This window comes from Solanum verrucosum, unplaced genomic scaffold, assembly GCF_900185275.1.
Source record: "Solanum verrucosum unplaced genomic scaffold, falcon-dt-bn FXZP01000103.1, whole genome shotgun sequence".
Taxonomy (NCBI): Eukaryota; Viridiplantae; Streptophyta; class Magnoliopsida; order Solanales; family Solanaceae; genus Solanum; species Solanum verrucosum.
Window position 1 is genome coordinate 7,702,949 of NW_026020048.1, and position 23,028 is coordinate 7,725,976.

General features: G+C 33.5%; 4 protein-coding genes across 5 annotated transcripts; 2 read left to right on the forward strand and 2 right to left on the reverse strand.

Annotated features, from left to right (window-relative positions):
• Positions 1 to 508: 508 nt before the first annotated feature.
• LOC125822349 (mannose-6-phosphate isomerase 1-like) lies at positions 509 to 4,486 on the reverse strand. The gene is made up of 5 exons (XM_049501745.1): positions 3,932 to 4,486; positions 3,612 to 3,779; positions 2,704 to 2,916; positions 1,245 to 1,511; positions 509 to 866 (listed from the first exon to the last, which is right to left on the reverse strand). Exons 1-5 carry the CDS (start codon positions 4,295 to 4,297, stop codon positions 558 to 560), a joined length of 1,323 nt encoding a protein of 440 aa, XP_049357702.1. The 5' UTR covers positions 4,298 to 4,486; the 3' UTR covers positions 509 to 557.
• Positions 4,487 to 8,916: 4,430 nt separating this feature from the next.
• On the forward strand, positions 8,917 to 13,792 carry LOC125822351 (elongator complex protein 5). Its single transcript, XM_049501747.1, has 9 exons — positions 8,917 to 9,167; positions 9,259 to 9,351; positions 9,443 to 9,609; positions 9,719 to 9,765; positions 11,701 to 11,770; positions 12,331 to 12,557; positions 12,632 to 12,721; positions 12,895 to 12,970; positions 13,082 to 13,792. Exons 1-9 carry the CDS (start codon positions 9,001 to 9,003, stop codon positions 13,273 to 13,275), a joined length of 1,131 nt encoding a protein of 376 aa, XP_049357704.1. The 5' UTR covers positions 8,917 to 9,000; the 3' UTR covers positions 13,276 to 13,792.
• On the reverse strand, positions 11,154 to 17,645 carry LOC125822362 (uncharacterized). 2 transcript variants are annotated; one of them, XM_049501759.1, is made up of 10 exons: positions 17,491 to 17,645; positions 16,513 to 16,608; positions 16,121 to 16,205; positions 15,794 to 15,915; positions 15,638 to 15,662; positions 15,460 to 15,543; positions 15,356 to 15,385; positions 15,169 to 15,274; positions 15,018 to 15,082; positions 11,154 to 11,293 (listed from the first exon to the last, which is right to left on the reverse strand). In XM_049501759.1, the coding sequence occupies exons 1-9, from the start codon at positions 17,581 to 17,583 to the stop codon at positions 15,019 to 15,021; spliced, it is 705 nt and encodes a 234-aa protein (XP_049357716.1). In that variant the 5' UTR covers positions 17,584 to 17,645; the 3' UTR covers positions 11,154 to 11,293; position 15,018. The 2 variants fall into 2 exon arrangements, with proteins under 2 accessions (XP_049357716.1, XP_049357717.1); XM_049501760.1 differs by lacking the exon at positions 11,154 to 11,293 and adding an exon at positions 14,067 to 14,651.
• Positions 17,646 to 21,007: 3,362 nt separating this feature from the next.
• On the forward strand, positions 21,008 to 22,247 carry LOC125822364 (uncharacterized). The gene is made up of 2 exons (XM_049501762.1): positions 21,008 to 21,926; positions 22,089 to 22,247. The coding sequence occupies exons 1-2, from the start codon at positions 21,250 to 21,252 to the stop codon at positions 22,090 to 22,092; spliced, it is 681 nt and encodes a 226-aa protein (XP_049357719.1). The 5' UTR covers positions 21,008 to 21,249; the 3' UTR covers positions 22,093 to 22,247.
• Positions 22,248 to 23,028: the final 781 nt, after the last annotated feature.

Genomic DNA, 23,028 nt, shown 5'->3' on the forward strand with positions numbered 1-23,028 from the left:
TTTACAAACGAGTGTGCTTCAACTGTGGTGCAGCTATTGTTGTGTATCCCAAAGAGATGAATGACAATGCCAAAGGGAAAAGGTGGTAAAATCCATCAGACAATCGCAGTAATATAATCAAAAATATATCAGCAAGGATTTTTGCACAACCAAAAATTAAGGTTAAAATGAATACAATGGAATTTGGATACTAACAAGTCAGCGCACACCACCTAGTCCCAATTTACTCAACAGTATGGTGGGATCTAGAGAGAGTGGAATGTATGCAAATCTTGTCCTACCTAGTCCCAATTTACACACTTGAGTACAATTCTTTTTCCTGCATTTTGTACTTTCCTAATCCTTAGCATCTCTGCTTTCTTAAAGTTGATATTAGACAATAGAAGAGACAAAGTACAGCAAAATTACAACCTTTCCAGTGATGTCTTCTACTTTCAAACTACACTAATTTAAGCGGTTATATACCTGCACATGCTAATAATACAAGGTGGAACAGCCATTGCAACAGAAATTCACTGTTTTATTAGCAAGCATAAGGGGCTACAAGCTTACAACTATCATTCCTCAAAAAATCTGCTGTTTACACCTGCTCTATACAAGTGCAAACCAGAGGAGGTTGCAATGGTAATATTGGTGTTTGCAGGTGCAAATAGGACATCACCTTCAGCAACAATCACTTCTGCTGATGTGGTCATTGTTCCCTCTCCTCCCATGACCACAAACATGGACGGACCAGGAGCAGAAGGGAAGGCAACAGTTGAATATGGGGGAAGAATGCAACGATCCACCTCAAATTCATCAAAAGGAGGGAGGTATCTCATTGTGTATGGATTTATTGCCGTACCGTGCAGAATTTCAGGGTTACCCTGTAACAGAAAAACACTGATTCAGATCATAGATCAAAGATAGGGAATGCCATGTAACCTACATGTTAGGTAGTCTTGCCAGACATCTGGCCTGCCTTCCATAACCAAGAAAACTACCTCCTAAGGTGTACTGGGAGGTATCCTAACTGTTGCTAACTAATTTCCACAAGTGTTGTTAGTTTAGGAACTTCTTTGTCTCAATCGACTAGACAAGTGATTTGAACATGAATTTAGGCCATCTTGGTAGATATTGGACTGTTATAGTACGCTCAATCTGAAGGATATTCACCTTCAAATGAACTCATTCTCCACTATACCATAACGGTTAATAAAACATGGAGAACAAAAGAACGCCTTTAATAACGACTCTAATGGTACCTGTCTGTACGTGAGCATTGAACAGAGAGTTCTAACATCCCGGTGCTTAGGAGTTAGGCCAGCACGTACCACATTATCCGAGGTTGCCATGCATTCGATACACTCCCCATATACATATGCATGGGGTTCATTTGCCCCTAAATATAAAGCTTCACCAGGATTGAGCTTCACGTAATTAAACAAGAATGCAGCTAAAACACCAACATCAGCTGGATACTGCTTCTCAAGTCCTAGGACCAGTTGTTCCTTGTCGGTTAGCTCCCTTACCTAAAACATCAAAGTGTAAGCAACTTTCTTAATAATAAATGACGTAGTAAGCAACATGAATATAAACAGCACAGTTCCAGATAGGCTTTAGAAGACAACGCAATATGCAGTTAAGCTCCAACAAATCATTTGTAAAAGAAAATCTTATGTCTCCCATGTTAAAGCAGAAATACTGGAAAATATAGTTTATACGCGAGCTTCCTGAATGTGGCAAAAGTTATTGTATTTTTGTTGATGAAATCAAGGTTTAAGTAAAGCAGGAAATACAACAAAATTAAACCACCGCCAACCAATGGTATAATTAAACCAGAGGTTAGCTCCATGGAGGAATTTGAATAACAAATGCAACTAATTGTAGGTTATGCCGAAATTGGTATTTAGCACGCCCAGCTAAACCCTGATAAAATAGATCAAAATTAGAAGTTCAATCTTCATATTGCCACACTCATCACCGAAAAAATCCATAGTGCCACCACTAGCCCAACTTTCACTTTCAACCATTAAAAATCAAGATAAAGGAGAATTAACCAACATTGAAATTTAAAGAAACTGCCCAGATCAGTTCATAACCATCACCCTTAGTTGTCTGAAGAGTGAAGACGTACATTTTTGTTTACTTTGTTTTATGTTGTTTCTCATTCACTCTTTTTTATCAGCTGAGATGGATTTATTTTTTTTAAATGGGGGGAGGGGGGAGGAGAGAAGGCCAAGACAGTCAGGGAAGACGGCCTGGTGTTTTATAGGTGACCCAGCTGAAGTGTATTCACATCCATATTCCTTGTTCTTTCCTTCTTTAGATACTAAATAATTTCTTTCCGTCAATAGAACTCGTTGGCCAAAGTTACCCAATGGGTGGCAGCAAGTACCCGTTGGAATAGAGAGGTGCTCAAAAGTTGGTCCAAACACCACCGTTATCCCAAACAAATGTAATCAGGGGGCACATTGGAATAGTGTCTTTAAATTGGGAAATGGGTAGAGAGGTGTGCAATAAGACACAAACAATTGACTAAGACAATGAAGAGGATAAGAATTCACAATCATTGAGAGATACTGCCACATAAATGAGTCACTGCCATACAGAAGCACAGAGAGAGATTAAATTTCCGAGGGAAGTCTTAAAACTTTCATATAATCATGGTGAAAAAAAAAAAGTTTCATATAATCATCGAAGGATTATGCTTTAATGCTTTACCTTGTTTTTAATGTTCAGACGACTAATCAGCTTAGCAAGCACTTCCGTGATCACATCCTTGCTAGCTGACATAATCTCCGTAAATAATTTTCTGAGCACTAATTTACCTTTCTCCTCTTCATCATCCTCGTTCAAGTCCAATACTAGCTCTGCAAGCGCATTACCAACCACTTCAACAATCTCAGGCACAGTCTGAACAATCACTTTTAGCTCCTGGAAAAAAGAAATCATCATCACGTCCAGTGTCCTTTTATTTTTATTTTTAGGTCCAACAGACATGGAACTGTAAGTTCACTCCATCGTCTCAAGCCAAAAAGATAGGTTTTTTGTTTGACGAGAACCAACTACATGATGAAGTGTTTAGTACACTTATGTCCAGCTCCATTTTCTGGATCTTTACAGACTTGATCCCACCAAAATTTGCAATACAGATAATATAATAGATAGAGAATAATGAAACATATACATGTTAGTTATTATACACATGTTCTAACTAGAGCAACCACTAATTAGTCTTTTCCTTATGGAGGACAAAGAAGCTAATTGGGACCTTTTTCCATTACTTTATTCCAGTAGTTGAAAACAAAAGGTCCGGTTAATTATTAATCAAACAATAAAGGCAAACAAAACAAACATTCAATTTTAAAAAAATTCACATCATTGTTTTAAATAAAGTCAGACAGCTCTACAGTCAGCTTAAGAGTCCCCACCATGCTCTTAGAATGAATATTTTCCGAATAAGCTGGAGCCTGATAAATAAACAGATTCAAACATTAGAAGCTAGTCCCAGACAAGTGATCTGGCACTAGAGCCTCTAGATTGCACCGACAATTACTACATAGATCCAGTAAAACAAGTTGCTTAACTCTATTGGAATTTCTTGAAATCTAGCACAACTTATGAAGTACCTCAAGACTTATGAAGCCACACAAGGCCTCAAATTCGGTCAAGGCCAAAGCCATCTCGGGTTTGTGGTTATCATCCTTGTAAACGAGTGGCTGCTCCTTATGCAGAAGAATTGCCAGATCCTTGTCTGGATGAGCTTGTATAGACAAAGCTTTCTCAATAGAGAGTACCTATAAAACAAAGCCTTGAATTGATCAGGGAAACCTGGTTCCTTATCCAGTCCAAATATGAGAAATCATAATCTGCCGACAACCCAGTATCATTTTGCATTGACATCATGATAACTTAGAGCAAATAAAAAGCAATGAAGAGAGGAAACAACCTTGAAGAGAAAGGGAAGCTGAGTACCCCATTTGCTAAGAACAGTTTCACCAAGTACACTAGGGTTCTTCTCAATCCAATCTTTCAAAGTACTCTTGTTTCTAACTCCCCCGCCATTAGCATACCCATTCTGAATTCTTCCTCCTTCTTCCACAATGTAGGATGGCCCAGAGTCATGAGTTCCCATCCAAAACTCCGCATATTGCTGTTTTTCATCGATTTTCCTCCCAGAATTAAGCCTATACAGACGTCCAACACAAGATTCCTTTGCCGAACGGCCCCAATCATAATTCTTGACAGAACCCATTAACCTGAGTAACCCCTTAAACCCTTCCTCCATTGTTGTTGACAGACCATCAGCCTCCATGGAAAGAGAAAGAGAGAAGCAGAAATAAATAAAGAAAAAAGGATGTTGAAGTTGAAGTTGAAGTTGAAGAGAATGTATGGAATTGAATGTTGCTTATACTTTCCATTCGGTTAGTTTTTGAAGGGGCAAATTGTTGTGAGGAGGAGGGGAAGTTGGGGGTTGGAGTGTAGGATTTGGACAAAGCAAGTGACGATGGGAGAGAGTAAATTGATCAGGCGGTTATCGTAGAATTGGGTCACTCCTCTGTAGTGTGCTGTTAAAGGACTAGAATTCAGTAAAAGGGCAAATTTCCATTGCTCAACACTCAACAGTCACGCAACGCCCCTATGATCTCATCGCAAACGGGGGTCGGTGGGGATCGTCCTTTACTTCTTTATGTGGTCACCACTTTTTTTTTAATATAATAATATAATAATACGGTCTTCCCATTACAAGTTGAATTGATTGAAGTTTTAAAAAAAAAAAAAAAAAAAAAAAAATTATATATTTGTATGTTTCATTTATTGAAATTGATATTTTTTATGAGATTAGTTATACTATTTATGATCCGGATAATAATGAAATTATGGTTTTTCTTAAGATGTGTTGTTCCCAATAATTTTTAATGGTGATAGAAAATTAATGCCATCATGATAAAATATGAATAAATAAAAATATTTTATTAATTAATCAAATTTAATGGTGATAGAAAATTAATGCAATCATAATAAAATATGAAGAAATAATACTATTTTATTAATTAATCAATATAAGTATAATTATTTTTCACTCTTGATTTTTCTCTCATAAGACCATTAGTAACATTCGAAATAATATTTCATGAATTTGCAGAATATTCGAGATGTTCACCATTTATACAAGCATAAATTAAGGTTTAGGATAGAATAACCTCCAAGAACCTTAACTGGAATCAAATAGTATATCTTATAAAATCTCAATTAGAATTAAACATATCTAACATAAATTATCAATGTTTATATTGTGTGCATTAACTCAAAAATTCAGTTAATATGGAATAGGGAAATAGTAAGGTCCAAATACTCTGGAAAGCTCACGGGATCCATGATTTGGTTTTGATTTGTGGGGACTTAAATAAAATTAATATACTTACTATTCATGCAACATGTCATTTTATAGTACTAATTTCTGGTTTTGATTTGTGGGAACTTAAATAAAATTAATATACTTACTATTCATGCAACATGTCATTTTATAGTACTAATTTCTGGTTTTGATTTGTGGGAACTTAAATAAAATTAATATACTTACTATTCATGCAACATGTCATTTTATAGTACTAATTTCTGGTTTTGATTTGTGGGAACTTAAATAAAATTAATATACTTATTATTCATGCAACATGTCATATAGTACTAATTTCTCTTAGAATCTATGTGTTGAATATTCGAGATATAAGGTGAAATTGAAATATACGTAGTACGTACTTAGTAAATAGATAAAAGAATAAATTTAAATAGACAACTCATGTATACCAATTCATGCATTATTATTCTGTTATACTTGAAAGAATAATTCTTATATTCTTATTAATTGTTGTAGTACAATTTTGGCGCAATTAGAACGTGAACCAAATGACTCCTAGTCTTTGTTAATTATAATTTGTGCAAATGCAAACTCCGTTCCTTCTTTTTCTGTAACAATGAACGAAAATTTAATACTTTGCGTTATCAACATGTTTTTTTTATAGAAGTAATCTTGAAGGATATTTTATATTTACTGATACATTAAATTAAAAATATCATGTGCGAATAAATTAGTATCTATCCTTTCTAGACTTGGATCGTCTTACATAATTAGTTGATCAATATATTAAAAATAGTTATTTCATATTGATCACATTACAAAATCAAGAAAGTATTAATTAATTTTTTCTTATATTATTCTTGCAATTAATTCTTTTTAAAAGTGTTCACATTTATTTGTAAAATTAAGTTTTTTAAAGGGTGAATTAATAAAAATATCTTCTTATTTATGATTTTTTAAGTATCGTGCAAATGAAAAATAATTAACTATTACATCCGTCCACTTTTAATTGTCATGGTTTCCCTTTTTTAAAGTCAAACTATAAAAACTTTGACTAATATTTTACGATGTATTTTTTAATCATATTGATATGTAAAAAAAAATATTTTATAGTACTTATTGTATAGTTTTTGAATATCTAATTTTTTTGTTTAAAATATCAAATTAATATAATCAAATTTAATTTTAAAAATAGTCAAATTGACTTTTGAAAAATATAGCCTGACAATTAAAAGTGGATGGAGAGATAGTATAAAACAAAATGGTCACATGATGTCAAATGTTACATGGAATAATGTGCCCTCTTGAGATGTGAGAAGCTAAATTTGCTAAAACTAAAGAAAACGATATGGAAATTATGGTTGGCAAATTATTGGCATTTTAAGGCATGGACAAATGACATAGAAATTAGAAAACGTCAGTTAGATTGGGATGAACCTAGTATACTGCCACACTGCACACTCATCCTTGGCGAAATTTTGAGTCTTTATAAAGCTTGGATTTTATTTAGTATTTATTTACTCCACCAATTTATGACGTGTATTAATTTCGACTACCACTTTTATATATGTATCGCAAATTGCACAAATCTGGACAATGAATTGGAATATATTTGCGTGGCTCAGTAGTTTCGACTTGAGACATATATGTTGGAGGTCTCAAATTTGAAATTTCTTGTTAATGAAAGTAAGGGATTTACCTTTTAGATCGAATTTGTCACATCGGAGTGTGAATTACCTTTTTGTGTGATTTGTGAGCTATTGCATAAAAATAAAAAATTTATCTTGTGCAAATTCAAAGGGTAGCGTTTGTGAATTTCTCTTCTCATAAAATAAAAAATAAAAAATACTATTGGGATTAATTAGATTTGCTTTGGTATATCTTAAGTTTTATTTCTATATTCGTACTTAGAAAATTTCTTTCCTTTTCGATCGACGTGAAACGGATTATAATTTTTTATATTTAATTAGATTTGCTTTGGTATATCTTTTAAGTTTTATTTCTACATTCGTACTTAGAAAATTTCTTTCCATTTCGATCGACGTGAAAAGGATTATAATTATATATATATATATATTTTATTTTATTTTTATTTATTTTTATTTTTATTTTTTTTTTATTTTTTTTTTAATATGAGATTTTGTTTGATATTCTATAATTCTGATAATCTAACTAGTATAGGGTACAAATTTTTTATTTTAGCAGCATATTCTTTCAATCCTAAATAATCCTTCTAAACGAGCATCATCAACTTGAATCTTAAAATTAATATTACAGGGTAAAACTTACTCGTATCGAGTGTATACACCAAGTCAATACATGCATGTTATATGTTTAAATTTATAGTTCATTTTACTTAACCATTATTAATTACCATGTGTTTTACTTCATTAAATCACATAATAATGAAAATTACATTGTTTTTTCTTATAACGACTTTTTTGCGTAAAAGTACATACAAGGCATGTCACGTTCACGTATATACTAGTGCTAATTGTGGTACAAAGATAATTAATTAGGTGACAACAACTTAATATTCTCTATTATTTTCATTCTTTTACAATTCCACTCTATCATAAATTCATAATCATGTCATAATTTGATGGACTATGTTAACCAATGCATTAAAGCAACCTCATTATTGAGAAAGAAAACATGGCATGTATTCCTAATAGTAGGGTACACTTTTAAGGGTTTGTTTGGTGGATATTTAATAATACGAAAATTAAATAATGATAAAAAAATTTAGTGAATATATTTTCGTAAGCAGAAATTTGATTTAAAATAAAATAAACGTGGTTGATTGTTTTACATTAAATAAATGGGATGAATTACCCTTTTACATACTTGTATTATTAAAAATCATGATACTTCTTATAAATTACATTATTGAAATAGAGAGCAAGTAATGTTCTGAAAGATTAGAGAGGTAAACATATTATTAAAGTAATTAAAGTCTCGTAAAGTAGTTCATAAATCAACGAAAACCTAACATCCCTCTAGTCATTTTGCTAAAACACATTATTTTTCCTTAAATTATCCGTCTAGCCATCAAGTAAAAAGAAGAATATTAAGAGGGCATCATGCCAACTTAATTGTTGCTTTTAGTTTTAATTAAGTCTTGAGAAAAGTTTAATCATGTACTTACTTGTAACTAATCTAAATTACTAGAGTAACAATTATGGGAGATAAAAGGTGATTGGTACTTCAATTTGCTTTGGAGGCATGCATATTAATATGTTAAATGGTTGGTTAGTCTAAATACTATTCTCACCGTTGCAATAATAAGATGTGAATAATCAATGACAATATTATTTATCTTTTAATTTTAAAATTGTGTTTAAATTTATGAATATTATGATATATTTTGATACAATACATCATTATTATAAGTCGAATTCTTTACTATCTCATAATTTATAAGAAATTTGAGAACTTATAATATCTCTCTTTATTTAACGGTTAAAAGATAAGGTAACTTTAATTAGCAGGGTTGTGTTAATTAACTCGTGTTGGAGGAATAAGAGAAAAGGATTGGGTGTTGAGTGAATAGTATCAAAACCCAGGGGCTAAAATAAACATTACAAGTTTCTTCAAACCCAGGGTTTTTCTCCGCCATTTTTTCCCTCTCCAGAATTCGCAGTTCTCGGTGTTCAACAATGGCCGAAACAATTTGTAGAGCTCTTCGTGATGGAGCATTCGAAGGAGAACACGCTCCTGCTCTAACTATAAAGGATACTATCGACACGCCTCTGGGTTCCTTCGTCTTCAACCATATTCTTACGCAACTTACTGCCAACATTCTCGCCGGTAAATCACAAGCTCGGTCAGTTCACTTCTTCATGAAAATCACTAATAGTTATCAAACTTCTTTTATGTGATAATTTGATAAATTCGTTGATTGATGGTTCATACAGAGGTGTTGTGCTGGTCGCTTTATCACGGCCTCCATCGTTCTATGCTGAACTGTTGAAGGATAAAGGTTTCGACGTTTCTTCATCGAGTAAATGGTTAGAAACTTCCTTCTTTTAGTGAGTAAATTTTAACTATGAGGATAAAATATGTTATTTTTTTATGTACTGAATTTTGCTCACAAATCAGGCTAAGAGTTCTAGATTGCTATTCGGATCCTCTTGGATGGAAAAACAAGTTAATGGAGAGGGGAACTGTAAGAAATCCCTACGAAGAGACCTTACTGAAAACTAGTTTATGTAAGAACTTGAAAGAATTGGACAAGGTTTTGTCATCCATTATTGAACTTGGAAAAGGTAAGGCTTTGAGAAGTCTTGTTAATTTGAGCACTCCCAAAGTTTAGGATAAACTTTTGTTGTGCTTTGGTAAAATTCAAACGGATCTTGTTTGTTGCAATTATTGCAGAAATTGTTGAAGAGGGAAAGGGGAGATTTGCAGTTGCAATAGACTCGGTAATGCTAGTTAATTTTAGTTTTGGTTCAGTAAGTGGAGAATGGATGTTGCTCATGTGTGGTGATTTTTTCATTGATTGGGATTGTTTGGTTTGAATTTCACTTCTAGATACTGTAGCTTGTTGCAAAGATGTGTAGTTATCACTAGATAGCGAGCAACCAAAAAGTAGTTTGTCCTAGTTAGTTTTTGTTGAAGGAAACTTCTCAGAAGGCCTGCTGGATTTTTTGTCCAGCATTCACATAAAAGGTTCTCTTCTCTTATTACCGCAAAATAGGAAGCCTGATCTAGGTAAAAACTTGCACCTTTTAGTCATCAACTTCTACAAAGGATGAAAAATTACTCTATCCATTTCTCTAGAGAATGAAACATCAATCACATAAAAAACAATCAAACATGACAATCCGCAGCCTTAAAGTTCTGTTGCACCTTCTATTTTGTCAGTATGCTATTGGTGTCCATGACAGAAACGTGCGCACATTTATCGAGGAAACTTCCTAGATTTTTCTTAGATTAGTTCTTCTGCCTTGCTTTCTAGTTACAAGCCATGAAAGTTCTCCTGTCCCTTTGTGAATGTACACTCAGTATTGGGCACTTATACGCGAGGAAACTTCTCTAGTTTCTTACTTTACCTACAGTATTGAACCAGAGCTATTGTTTTAATACTACAACCCACAATCCGTAGGTTTGCAAAGTGGCTATACCATCTTGACAGTTTTTATCATCTCCATCAACTGATCCCCATGTTTCGTTGCATTGAGAGTGATGCTCAATGCAACCACTGAAATTTTCAGGTTTAATAATTCCGGGTTCCCGTTACACAATGTGTCAAATTATGGAAAAGATAAATAATTGCCTCGTCTAGTTGACTGGGAAAATCTTCAGCCTATGCAGTCGAACAGCAGTTGCTTAGTCCAATTCTCAAGTAATATAGAATTCTAGTTTTATCATTCTTGATTTAACTGTCAACTTATGGGAGCAAACAAGATATGGTTCCTAAATAGTTACATAACCTTTTAAACAAACTCTGAACACTTCTCTTACTCATAAGAACTGTTTTACCCGACTGGATCGAGATATTAGATGAGTTTGTGCAGAAACGGATACTTTAGAAATAGAAAGTGTGTTGATGAAGGCATTTATTTCTCACTGTAGCATGGCGTTCAATTAGATGTCTCTTTTAACTTATTTACGTGTCTTCACCAAATAGGAGGTGAAACATAATTTGTCTGTATGACTTCTAATTTCTGGATTATCCTGTATTTCATTCAAAATAGTATCACTAGCTCTGTGACATTGAATCAGTTTATAAGTTCCAAAATGATAAGAGTTTCTCTTGAGAAAGGTTGAGCGGAGGCTGTATATCTAAATTGATAATTTTAAAGTACAAGTCCATTTTGAGATGCTAGTTGACAATGTATTTATTGCCTAAATCTTTCTTTATTCATTAACTAGAAATATCCTCCTTTTTGAGGTAAAATGATGTTCCGAGTTCTGATGTATCATTCCAAATTCTAATGCAAAGTTTTCCTGTCACCAAAAGGTAAAATTTTAATAAAACAAAAGAAAAGAAAGCAAAAAGACCACCTAAAGTTGTACTTAAGTATTAACTCTTAAGATTAATCTCTTTAAGAAGCTACTGCTTGGCAGTGAATCAACTATTTAAATGTTTCATCATTACAAATAGATACTAAGGCACGAAAAATTTGAAGGCTATGATGATAAAATAAAGAAGCGAATTACTTTTCGCTTCAGTTGTTGAAAGAGAATTAACTGAATTTCCAGTAAGATCTATACCTTTTTAATACTAAGAAATCCATTGAATTCAGTTTGAACATTTGCATATTACTGCATTTCTAAACAGAAAATGTCTCCGTTTTTGTGATTCCTCCATTTCTCTTAATACCATCATATTAACTTTCTAATTCTTTTTCCAGGTTAGTGAGGTCTTGAGACATTCATCTCTACCTTCCGTTGCAAGAATCTTAAGTCATCTTCGCAGTCATGGTAGGCCCAGTTATTTTTGGCCATCATGTGTTGTAGCTTAGTAATGAAAATTCTGTGGTGCAAATGTTATGCCAGCTAACTATGAAATCAAGATTTGCTGTTGGCTTCCATCTGTTATAAACACCTCGCCACAATTATATGTTAACCTAAACAACTGGATATTCCTGCTGGAGAAATCATGATATCTGCATTTCCCAGATTTGGGCACCAAAATTTTCCTTATGCTAGATGTATGAAGTTTCCTTCTTGTGGTTAGTTTTAGGAGATGTCGTGCTGCCTTTACAACTTTGTACTAATTTCTACCTCGTACCCCTGCTATCTGTAGTAAATTGTAATTTGTTCTTGTCACTGCCTACTTTGCCTGGATGTATATTGTTCTGGATATGTTTACTCTATTATTTCTGTCTACCTGGCATAAACACAATGTATAACCCATTGAGAACATTGACAAAAATAAGTCCACTAGCTTGGTTTATGCTGTCAAACAGAACCAATATACTCTTGGCATGTTCTTGTATGCATCGTGAGGAGTTGCCTAAACTAATTTATCTTGCTCGCAGACCAGGTCTCATGCATATTTTGCTTGTTGCATGTGGACCTTCATGAGGCCAAGGTGGCTGCCACTCTTGAATATTTGTCCACTATGCATGCGGATGTGGAACCAATAGTTCAAAGAACAAATGGACAGAGAAACACCTCAGAGGACCTCCCAATGGTGGAACAGTCCTTTAAAATAGGAAAATTTCATGTACGCTTTAAACGCAGAAATGGACGTGTCAGAGTGATGGTAACCTCCTTATCTGTTCCCCTCATAGGATAACATGAACACTTCATCTTACACTGTTAAAAATCTATTTTTAGAGGGAAGAGCTTTATGTTGAGGGATCAGGCATCAAAATTACAGAAGTTTCATCTGAAGATGGATTCACTGCCCAAAGTCTTGTTCCCAAGGTGAGTTATTTTGCAGTTCAAACCTAATATAGTAAGTACTGTACTAGTTTCTTCCCTTTTCTTTCAATGGTGCAAGCGTACTTACAGTGGGCTCCAATTCTGATACATGCACAGATTTTTTGGGAGAAATTGGAAGGTAGATACATTAATGCCAAAAATATTTTTTTTGATAGGTGCAATTCAATTTAGATTTGTCAGAGAAGGAAAGATTAGACCGAGCAAAAGTTGTACTCCCATTTGAACACCAAGGTATGCATGGACCTTGTGTTTAGTTTGTTATCACAGATTCGTTCCTCTGCTGTGAAGATAAAGTGAAAACTCAGTTTGGAAGTAAAAAAGTTGTTGTTTTGCCTCTCTCAGGAACTGGTAAACCCATTCAAATCTATGATGGTCGTAAATCACTTAACGAGAGCGAAAATGAGGAGAAACAAGCTTCAGTTGAGAAACTGCAAACAACAGAGGATTCTGGGAGGGGTGAGATAATATATTTTCGCGATTCAGATGATGAGATGCCAGATTCAGATGAGGACCCTGATGATGATTTGGACATATGATTGTGTGTATCATCACTTTCAAGCATCATGATACCAAAATTTTCAGATGAAGGCTTTTTGTGACCACCTTACAATCTAAATTATTTCAAAAGGTCAGGCTGCCATCACCAAGCCCATGTCCCAAATGTTTTGCTGGCAGTCTACTTATACAAATCGGTGAAATGGAATATTCTTGACCTCTCTAAGTTTATAGGTTGACTGGCATGGCCAGCCACATAGTAGGTTTGATTGATCCCTGCGAGTATTTAAGTGCAACTTATCTTGAAGTTGTAGTGTGCACTGTGTCATGGCTGTAGCCTTTGACCACACTTATAAGGGTACAAGGGGTTGTAGTAGAATGAATCAAACCAGTTGTAAGGTGGTAAGTTTTTTTGGTGGCTTTCTGGTGGGATTACTACGGGATAATTTTGCTCATATATAAGATTGTCTAACCCCTTTGTAACTTGTATGACTTGACCATACATTAGTTTGTTACATATGTTATCTGAAGCTTGGTTGTGTGCTACTTTATCTGTTCCAATTGCCTGTCTCTTTGCATATACAGTATCTATTTGTCCAGTGCTGGAGCTAGATCTGTTAGAATAAGAGTGCATAGTTTCATTCCTTTGTTTAGCCAACCTGGTGCATAAACCCTCAGTTATGGTTAATTTAGAATGCTAAAACGAGGAATTATCAGAACTTGGGAGAATTTGCTGGTCGTATTTCAAAGGAATCGATTGGAAAAAGACTATCCAGGCGATATTTCAACAACTCCCAGTTTTCCAAAAGCCAGACACTTTGTCAAAGTTGGAAAACCAATCAAGTTCTTCAGACTTGCTTAAATCTAGTTAAACAAAATATAAGGGGTACACATCATGTTCAGGCATCAAACAACCCACTGTACTCATTGAATCTAGACCAATTTACAAACTAATGGATGTAAACAAAGAGCGTCCCTTCAACTAAAAGGGGTTGGAATGCATGTATGCCTAATCTATGCAGAGTGAGTGCTCTATTCAGCAATAGAGGATATTTCTGCCTAACTTCTTGAAGAATTTCTCACACAAGCTCTTTTTCTTGAATTTACTACTCTGAAAAACTCCAATCTTCGAAGCAACATGTTGTCTAATTGAACCACGACTTACAAATGTCTGCAAAGGTTCTGGCACAGGAATCAGCTGAACGGGAAACCATGGTACAGTATTTGATTTTTGCTATACAAATACAAGTCACAACTGTACTAACCCCATCTCATAGGGGATAAAAAGAAGTGCTCACTGGGTTGAGGACAAGACAAAAATGAATGTAGCATCTAATATTTGATGACATACTACACAACAGACGATAGGAACTCTGCACTGCCTTATTGCAAGGACGTTAAACCCATCTGCAAAGACCTAAACAGGTGGAAAGAATTAGATTCAGAGGAAAACCCAAAGCTAAAAGCTTCATAATGCACATAAGTCTAGCCCCTTTGGTCCACAAGAAGAATATAAAACAATAATAAGTCACTGAGAACCTAAGAACAAATCAAGCTCTCTCATAACATCTTCCATGTTTCTGTATTAACAGTTGGCTGGTATAACTTCATTTCCCTCTCTTCAAAACAAACAAAAGTTGATCACTAACGGATTACAAGTTAACAAAACTAGAAGTAATACTCAGACTTAATGAAGGCCATATACAAATCCGATAAAACACCCATCAGAGAGAACTGATAAAACCGTAGAGATAAAAAGAGGAAGTTTGCAGCGAGGAAATACCTCAAGATAAAAGGGCAAGGCCAAGGTACATAGCTCCAAAAAGAAAAGCAAAAGATATCATTCCCCTATAAAATTGTTCACAGTAAGTGAATATCATATATAACCTCAAAATGATGAGAAGAATCAGCTCTTCTTTAAAACTATCACTAACCAAAGGACTCCCCAAAAAGGACCAGCACAACAGCATGGACAAAGTTCAGCAAATTTCTCAGCATCACTTGAGTTCACTCTTCGAGATATTAAGTCATCATAGATATCTGCATTGTCATGTTAAGTTAGGCCATGTCATATCGTCAATGGAGGATTCTTATTTCACAAATAGAAAGGATACTTCATACCATATACAGAAAACAAGCTGTTCATAACACCTGCAGTAAATGAGAAAACCCTTATAAGCAACACAACAAAATAGAAAGGAGAAAGGACGAAGATAAGCCCATACCTATGAAGAGAATTACATAACGGAGCATACGAACTTCCGTTTGTATTTGCAGAGCCCAAATTCCACCAATGAAAATGATGAATCCTGGAAAATCCAGTCTGTTGCAATCAATGACTGAAGACAAAATAACAGTTGTATATCAAGTACTAAAACTTATCAGGATCCTGAATGTACAAACCAATGCAAAGTCCGCGAAGTGTCCACTGTTCAAGAGAGAAAAGCAAGGTTAGACTACACAAGTAAAAAGTAAATTTTAAGATACAAAAAACTTAAAGACCTGTTTATCTGCAGTCATTGTTCAACATATAATGCAAGTTTTTTCTTAGTTTCATACATTTTTTGCAAGGCAGAGTACGATAAGCAAAGCGGCAATAAAACAACCAGCTGCTATCATTGCACTGAGAACGTTTGTCGATGCGAGTATGAGAACCATTCCCCAGAAAGATGAACCCAGATCTTTAGGCAAAAAAACAAAAAACAAAGAGCAAAACAACAGTAAGTGAAGGAAAAGGTTAAGTAGACAAAGCAAACTACAGTGGAGGAGCTAACTTTGAAATGCTTATCAATTTGGAATTTAAGAAGATACTTCATTTTGTCTTTAAGGAAATGAAGCCAGACGCTTAAAAGTATATTTGAAATTGTTTCAAGGAAGGGTAATTACATCCAGCAGGCAAGATCACCCAAGAAAGACCACCGCGAGTTTGTGTCACTCCCCCCTCATTGGCATGAACTTTTATGCCCACCACCTGTACTAGTAAACCACAATATAAGTTGTTACGATAAAAACTAATGTGTAAGTTATTTATTACATTATCAACTTCTATTGATCTGGGAAACCAATTCTGCACATGACAATCTAGCATGAAGCAGCACCCAAACCATCTCTTATCATTCACCACAAGCCACATTATACCAGGGTTTATGGCAAATCACTTTTTTCCATTGCACTTTTGGTGTATATAGTGAATGGAATTGGGTTGGTATAAAAGTACAGATGGTTTTGATGAAATTCCTAAATCATTTACATCTATAGAATTGAAGAGGAGAGATTACCTCTCCACATGTGAGCTTACAAGCAATTGCATGGCTTACTTCATGAAGAAACACAGTAATGAGCTTGAAAGGTGTTATAATAAATGTTCTCCATAACTGTTTCAATTGTTAAAAGAAAAAAGCAAAATTAATATGAAAAATCTTGAAGGAAGAAACAACAAAAAGTATTTCAGAGAAAAACTAAAACAACAATTGGTTAGTTTCTGCCATATGCAAAGAAATCTTGTCAGATTATTTGCAAATTACATGGTATTGCATTTGTGAATATATGCAAATTTGGCATTTTATCTTACTCTTAAGAAGACAAGCAATGAGTCGAAAAGACAAGCTGATACGTATAACCTTATACACACATCAAGTTTTTTTCTCTACTGGAAATTATCAACTCAAAATCATAACATGTATTCTTATTATATCAGATGTCATATCCACACAGATGAAATGGAGCATGTGTCGACCAATTTTTGTGTGTTACTAAAAAGCTTAACCACATGGAGGTAAAGCAGCAGGTTTATGAATTCAGCTTATTTAATCGATTTCCCTGGGAACTATCTTAATTATCCAATTTCACACTGACTTTGAACCAAAAGCAGGTGGATTAATATTTAGAAGTATCCAATTTTGATGGTAACATTTTGAGCTGCCTAATGAACAACATTTGCTCTGGAACCTTAACTATGTCAGCCCATTGAAATTCTTGCTAAAGAAATCCATGAAAACCAAGCTATAGGCATAATACTATGACCTAATTAATAATAATAGATGAGCTAGTCAATTATTGGATCGTCAAGCACCAAGGATGTGACCTAGTTGCTATTGAAGTGAAAAAAAGCCATAGAACAACAGAGTTACCCGGCACAATGGAACAATTGAGGAAAAAAATTATTAGATCTTCTAAGAAAGTTTGACATTTTCCATGATAGTAAAGCATTAGATAAAGACATCAAAGAGGAGAATTAGAGAGAGAGAGAAGGTTACGATAAAAATGAAGACGGTGTAGACACCAATGGTGACAAGGAAGATGACTTGGTCATGGTTACAACAATCCTTCACCTCCCAATTCGCCTTCATTTTTCTTAAATTATATCCAACACAATCAAATTGAATTTCCAATCTCCCGATTCGCAGGCGTGATTCTATGTTTTCCAACGAAGAGGTTTTTGTTGAAATTGGTTAGGTTTTGTGCATTGCACGCAACGCTTTAACAATTAGAGAGATAGTGGAAGCCAGAAGGAGGCGGCTAGAGTTTGTTGGTGGAGCTCCTCCAACTGGCCGGCCGGTGACTCTTCGTCGTTGATTCTACCGGCAGAATTTTGTTGGTTTTTTTGGGATTACATTGTTAACGCAGTAACAAGGGAACTTGAATTCAATATTCCGCTTTTCCCGCCTTTATTTCTTTATCCACTTGGCCCACTTTAGTCCAACAGTTTCTGAATCATTTGTTTTAATTAGTAATACAATTTTGTTTTATCTTTTTGATTATTTTCTCTGAATTATATTTCGTGATTCGAGAGTTAGATTAGCACGTCTCTTAACATATCTATTGTGTTGTACTTCAAATTAATCGCAAGGAATAACTTCTCTTGATATCTCATTTGATGTCAAAAAAATTATAAACTCTTAAAATATTCAATAAGAGATTAATAAATCATCTTAAGTGGCATTATTTTAATTTTGGCTTCATTTCAAAAAATAGATTTGTTTTCGGTATTTAGTAGCAAAATTCTAATGATTCGTCATCAATTTTAAATTGATGGTCAAAACATACTTCACAAAGCATATCAAATTGATGAACAACCTTGACTTGTCATAAATCCTACTCCCTCCATTCCATATTAATTTAATTTTTGAGGTGTTTCACATCCTTTAAGAAAAGTAGATTAAGACATAAATTGAACATAGTTTTCCATTTTTATCCTTATTAATTATTGTCAAATTTATGATTAAAATAACTAAATATTAATTAATCACTAATTTCAATACTATCTAATGAAGGGTAAAATTGGAAGAACACTCTAAAAGTAGTCCTGAAAATTGAACAATTAAGTTAATTCGAAAAATAAAAAATGCCTCAAAAATTAAATTAATATGGAATGGAGGAAGTAACAAATAGCTAGAATTTGATCATAAAATCATTGCGGATTGTCATAATTTATTGAGTAAAATTTTAATACGATTTTATTTCAAAATTGATCCAAATAACTTGGCATTTGAACCTTCTAATACTAATTCCAACAATTTCTATTGGCTTAAAAACGCCTAAAATAAGTTGATCCAAACAGACTCATCGTACCCTCTTCATACTTGAGCGAAGCTAATTTTCGACTAGTGGCTATTCATTGATATGCTAATAAGTACTAATAAGTACTCGTGTGGCTGTGAGTTTTTTTTTTTATTACCCTCCCTAGGAGCTCCCACCCGTTTTGCTCCTTTGGTGACTCAAACTCGCAACCTTCGGGTTGGAAGTGAGCGGTGCTTACCATCCGAGCAACTCCCTCTCGTCGTGTGGTTGTGAGTCGAGATTGGGCGAATTATTTTTTTTGGATAATCATGTCATGTCTGATCTCATAGCTTTGGATAATGTTACTTCATGTGTCATGTTTCATTGTTTTTATATTAGTACTTCATGTGTCATGTTTCATTGTTTTTATTAATAGTACTTCATGTCATGTTTCAACTTTCATATATAGCTTCTCCAAAATAAAAGAGCATAACATGATGCTAATTGGAAAATATATCAATACATGTGCAAATGTAGAAACTTTTGGTTGGGAGGGTTCTTGAAAGTATATACATCCAATATTCCTATGTTACGTTGTGCAAAAAACATACAACTCCAAAAAAAAACATGAAAGTGTTTAGAAGAACCATTTTAGGACCTTCTTATTTAAAGAAGTTGTTTGCTTTTTGAATAGAAGGACATGGGAGAGCAGAGGTTATTTCGATAAATCCATGTATGAGGTAATACTCTTGTGTTCTGTCGATCCTCTGAAACAAGTAAGAGCTCGTAGGAAGTCAGAAACAAGCAAAAGTAAAGGGCGGGTAAACTCACAAAAGCATAGGGGTATTCATGATAAGAACAAAATGAGAGCAAGAATTTGTGTAATGTTCATCAAAAAATGTCTGAAGACTTCAACATTAATTAGTAAATAAGCAGCTAATGACAATAAGAATTGGACCTTTGATCGTAGTTTGAAAACGTATCAAACATAAAAGTATACTAGTAAAGTCATATTTAAGGCTATGGATTGATGGCTAATGAATAATAGACAATAAAAAGTAGTAAATGTCAATGAATAATAAAGAATAGTTAATTAATGGTTCATCATGAATATAAATGATTATGACTTATTAATAGTCTATTTACCATTGCCAGAATTGATAATAAAATTAAAATATGACCAACCCATCTCATTGATATGAATAAATTAGACAAGAATTTAAATATATATTTTTTGATATTATCACATGAATTTTTCCACCAAAAATAAGAAGAGAAAAAAAAAACACGTAAATGATCCTCCTTTTATGATGTTCTGCGAAAATGCTAATCATTATCAAGAGATGCTTCGACCTTTTATTTAACAGAAGGAAAAAAGGATTTTGTTTGACCTTTTTAGCATGTGTTTTTTTATTTTTTTTTGGTTTAACATATGTTTTTCTTTTTACTAATTTCAAATAAAAATATAAATTGTACTGATTGCCCTTACCAAAAATAAATAAAATATACTGATTGCATAAGTCAAATTGATTCAATTATGAAGTCTCCAAGAATCCATCTTCGCCTGCATTTCGGTGCCTCCTCATTTCTTCACCCTTTTTTTCCCAACACATTCCCCAAACGTAGTGACAGAACCACGATATTCATTAAGAGAGTTCAACATCTGAAAAAATAAATATACAAACTAATTAAAGAGGGTAGTTTTTTGTCGCAGGACGGTTAGATGAATCCTTAATCATAGTTGTATTTTTCTTAGTCAGAGGTTCTGATTTTAAATTTCATGTATAGAAAAATCTTTGTTAGAGAGGTTTCTCCCAAAATAGGCCCTATGCACAGAGGCGGGCCAACCTTTGAGGTAGTGGGCACACGTGCACCCGTTAACTTTGAAAAAGTTTATGTGTATATATACGTATATTCCTAAATAAGGATCATATAATTAAATGTACACACTATAACAAATAAACTGAGTTGGTGTAGTGGTTCATCACTATTTGTTCGCTTCTTTGCAACTTGTGTGTCTCAAGATTGATTCTAGGTGTTGTATTTTCTAGTGTACAAGGGTCAAGACCATTCAATCATAGAGTGAACCATGTTATATTTCGTTTAATTTATATTTATATAAGTACTATTTTCTGATAAAGTATCCACTTTTAGTAATGCTTTCGTCTCTTGCATAAACAACATAAATCTAAATAAATCGAACTCTAATAGAAATATGGAAGTGAAATAAGAGAACAAAAAGCTTTCCGTGTAGCAAAATTGAATACTCCACTCCACTTTTCCCTAGTAAATAAATACTAAATTAAATTAATCAAACTTGTTTTTTTCAATGCATGGGGTCAGTTTGACGGTTGCAATTTTCATTAGTGTAGTAGTTAGATTTGGACTTTTTCAAACTTTGCTAACCCTAGGCCCCTCCTTTACGACCCCATTTGTTTAAATTCATCTTTTCCATAACCTATGCTTTCAAATTCTTCATAGTATCATAGATATTTTTCTTTTGTTAGCCAATTACAATGGCGATTGAACTATGTTCAGACGATTCTAGTCCTCGCTTTTCTTTCTCTCAGGACATTTCACAAACAGATTCTGTTCAAATTCCATCAACTAATTCATCCTCCTCTACTATTGATTTTGATTTTTGTGTATTTCATCAAACCTTTGATCTTCAATCTACTTCAGCTGATGAACTTTTCTTAGATGGAAAAATTCTCCCTATTGAAATGAAAAGAAAAAATATCCCTCCATCAATTCCACCCAACAAGAAATCAGATCAAAACACGCCGATAAAAAGTCATAAGTTGGGCATACCCAGTTATAACGCTTACAACGCAAGCGTCAAAAATGAAAGCTTATCAACAGATGAAAAACAGAGCTCAAAGTCATTTTGGAGATTCAAGCGTAGTAATAGTACTAGTAGTACTAGTAGTTACGTAAGAACTTTATGTCCTTTGCCAATTTTATCGCGAAGTAATTCAACTGGTTCAACTCCAAACATGAAACACAAACATCATTTCCATAAATCATCATCCTCTGCTTCTTCTTCGAACGGACATTATCAAAAACCGCCATTGAGGAAAGTTCCAGGTTACATCAATGGGATTAAAATCAGCCCAGTATTAAATGTTCCTACAGCAAATTTGTTTGGTTTGAGCTCTCTCTTTTCCAGTAGCAAGGAAAAGAACAAGAAGAGGTGATTGATTAGTGTAAAAGATATTTTTTATGTACTAATAGTTGTATTATGTTATTTAAATTAGTTTATTTTCTCAATTATATTAACATTTATTTGGGGCCAGTGAATGGACAGAAGTTCATTTTCATGCTTTTGTTGTGTTTGTTTGTTTGGAAGAATTAGGTAAAAATTGCTATCAGTGTGTGTCCCATTCTTTGCTTTGATATTTTGTTTTTGTGCTTTTGGTTGGTTGCACATGCTGGGATTCTAATTTTATCTAATTGGAATTTGGTTCTTCTATCAAAAGAGACTATGACAAAAAGTGTAGTAGTTGTTAGTTGGTTGTTTATGACTTATTATGAATATTTAATTGTTTCTTCTAAGATAAAAAGATGAATTACATAAGTTTGCTTTAATTTTTCTTACCTTTTGACAATAATGGGTTTTACTTTTTAGTTGTTTATTGCTTGGGATGGCAGGACTAATAGCAACTACTATTTGGTAGTAGTTGGTATACTGAGAAAGCAATAGATAGTTTTGGGATAAAATTTTAGTATTGCTTATGTTTTGTCTTGAAAGAAGTTATATTAGAACTAGTACTTAATACCGAAATAAGTTGTAATTCCATAAGGTGTGATAATAGCATTGGAATTTGTTATTTCGGAATAAAATAATAAAGATGATAAAAATTATTCATAAGGGTCCTCAAACCCTTTTTCTGTTAAATAAGGTGGAGGTTATTAACAAACAACTATTTTCTAAAAAAATTGTGCAATATATATCTATCTATGTTACTTTTCGTATAACAAATCAAAACCGTCAATGAAAGATAAAATCAGAGTAACTAAATTTAGCAACGAACGCTTATGATTCATGATGAAATATATATTTCATCTGTCTCATTTTATATGAGTTATTTTAACTTGACACAAAGTTTAAGAAAAAGTTGAAGACTTTTAAAATTTATGGTCTAAAATAAGTGATAAATATTTGTGTGACTATAAATTATTTCATTAAGGCAAAATGAATATTTTAAAGTAAAATTATTACTTAATATAAAATTTTGTCATTTTTTTTTACTGACTAAAAAGAAAAATGAGTCAAATGAACTGAGAAATACTAG

Bases quoted from the DNA above. Each gene is read 5' to 3' on its own strand.
- LOC125822364 (XM_049501762.1), top strand. From the start codon at position 21,250: ATGGCGATTGAACTATGTTCAGACGATTCTAGTCCTCGCTTTTCTTTC.
- LOC125822362 (XM_049501759.1), bottom strand. From the start codon at position 17,583: ATGAAGGCGAATTGGGAGGTGAAGGATTGTTGTAACCATGACCAAGTC. The intron at 16,206-16,512 runs GTAATCTCTCCT...TTACTAGTACAG, and splicing joins GTAAGCTCACATGTGGAGAG to GTGGTGGGCATAAAAGTTCA. The intron at 15,663-15,793 runs GTATGAAACTAA...TCTCTTGAACAG, and splicing joins TACTCTGCCTTGCAAAAAAT to TGGACACTTCGCGGACTTTG.
- LOC125822351 (XM_049501747.1), top strand. From the start codon at position 9,001: ATGGCCGAAACAATTTGTAGAGCTCTTCGTGATGGAGCATTCGAAGGA. The intron at 9,766-11,700 runs GTAATGCTAGTT...TTCTTTTTCCAG, and splicing joins TTGCAGTTGCAATAGACTCG to GTTAGTGAGGTCTTGAGACA. The intron at 12,558-12,631 runs GTAACCTCCTTA...ATCTATTTTTAG, and splicing joins ATGGACGTGTCAGAGTGATG to AGGGAAGAGCTTTATGTTGA.
- LOC125822349 (XM_049501745.1), bottom strand. From the start codon at position 4,297: ATGGAGGCTGATGGTCTGTCAACAACAATGGAGGAAGGGTTTAAGGGG. The intron at 3,780-3,931 runs GTTGTTTCCTCT...TTTGTTTTATAG, and splicing joins AGCTTCCCTTTCTCTTCAAG to GTACTCTCTATTGAGAAAGC. The intron at 2,917-3,611 runs GTACTTCATAAG...TCTTTTTTCCAG, and splicing joins GTGGCTTCATAAGTCTTGAG to GAGCTAAAAGTGATTGTTCA.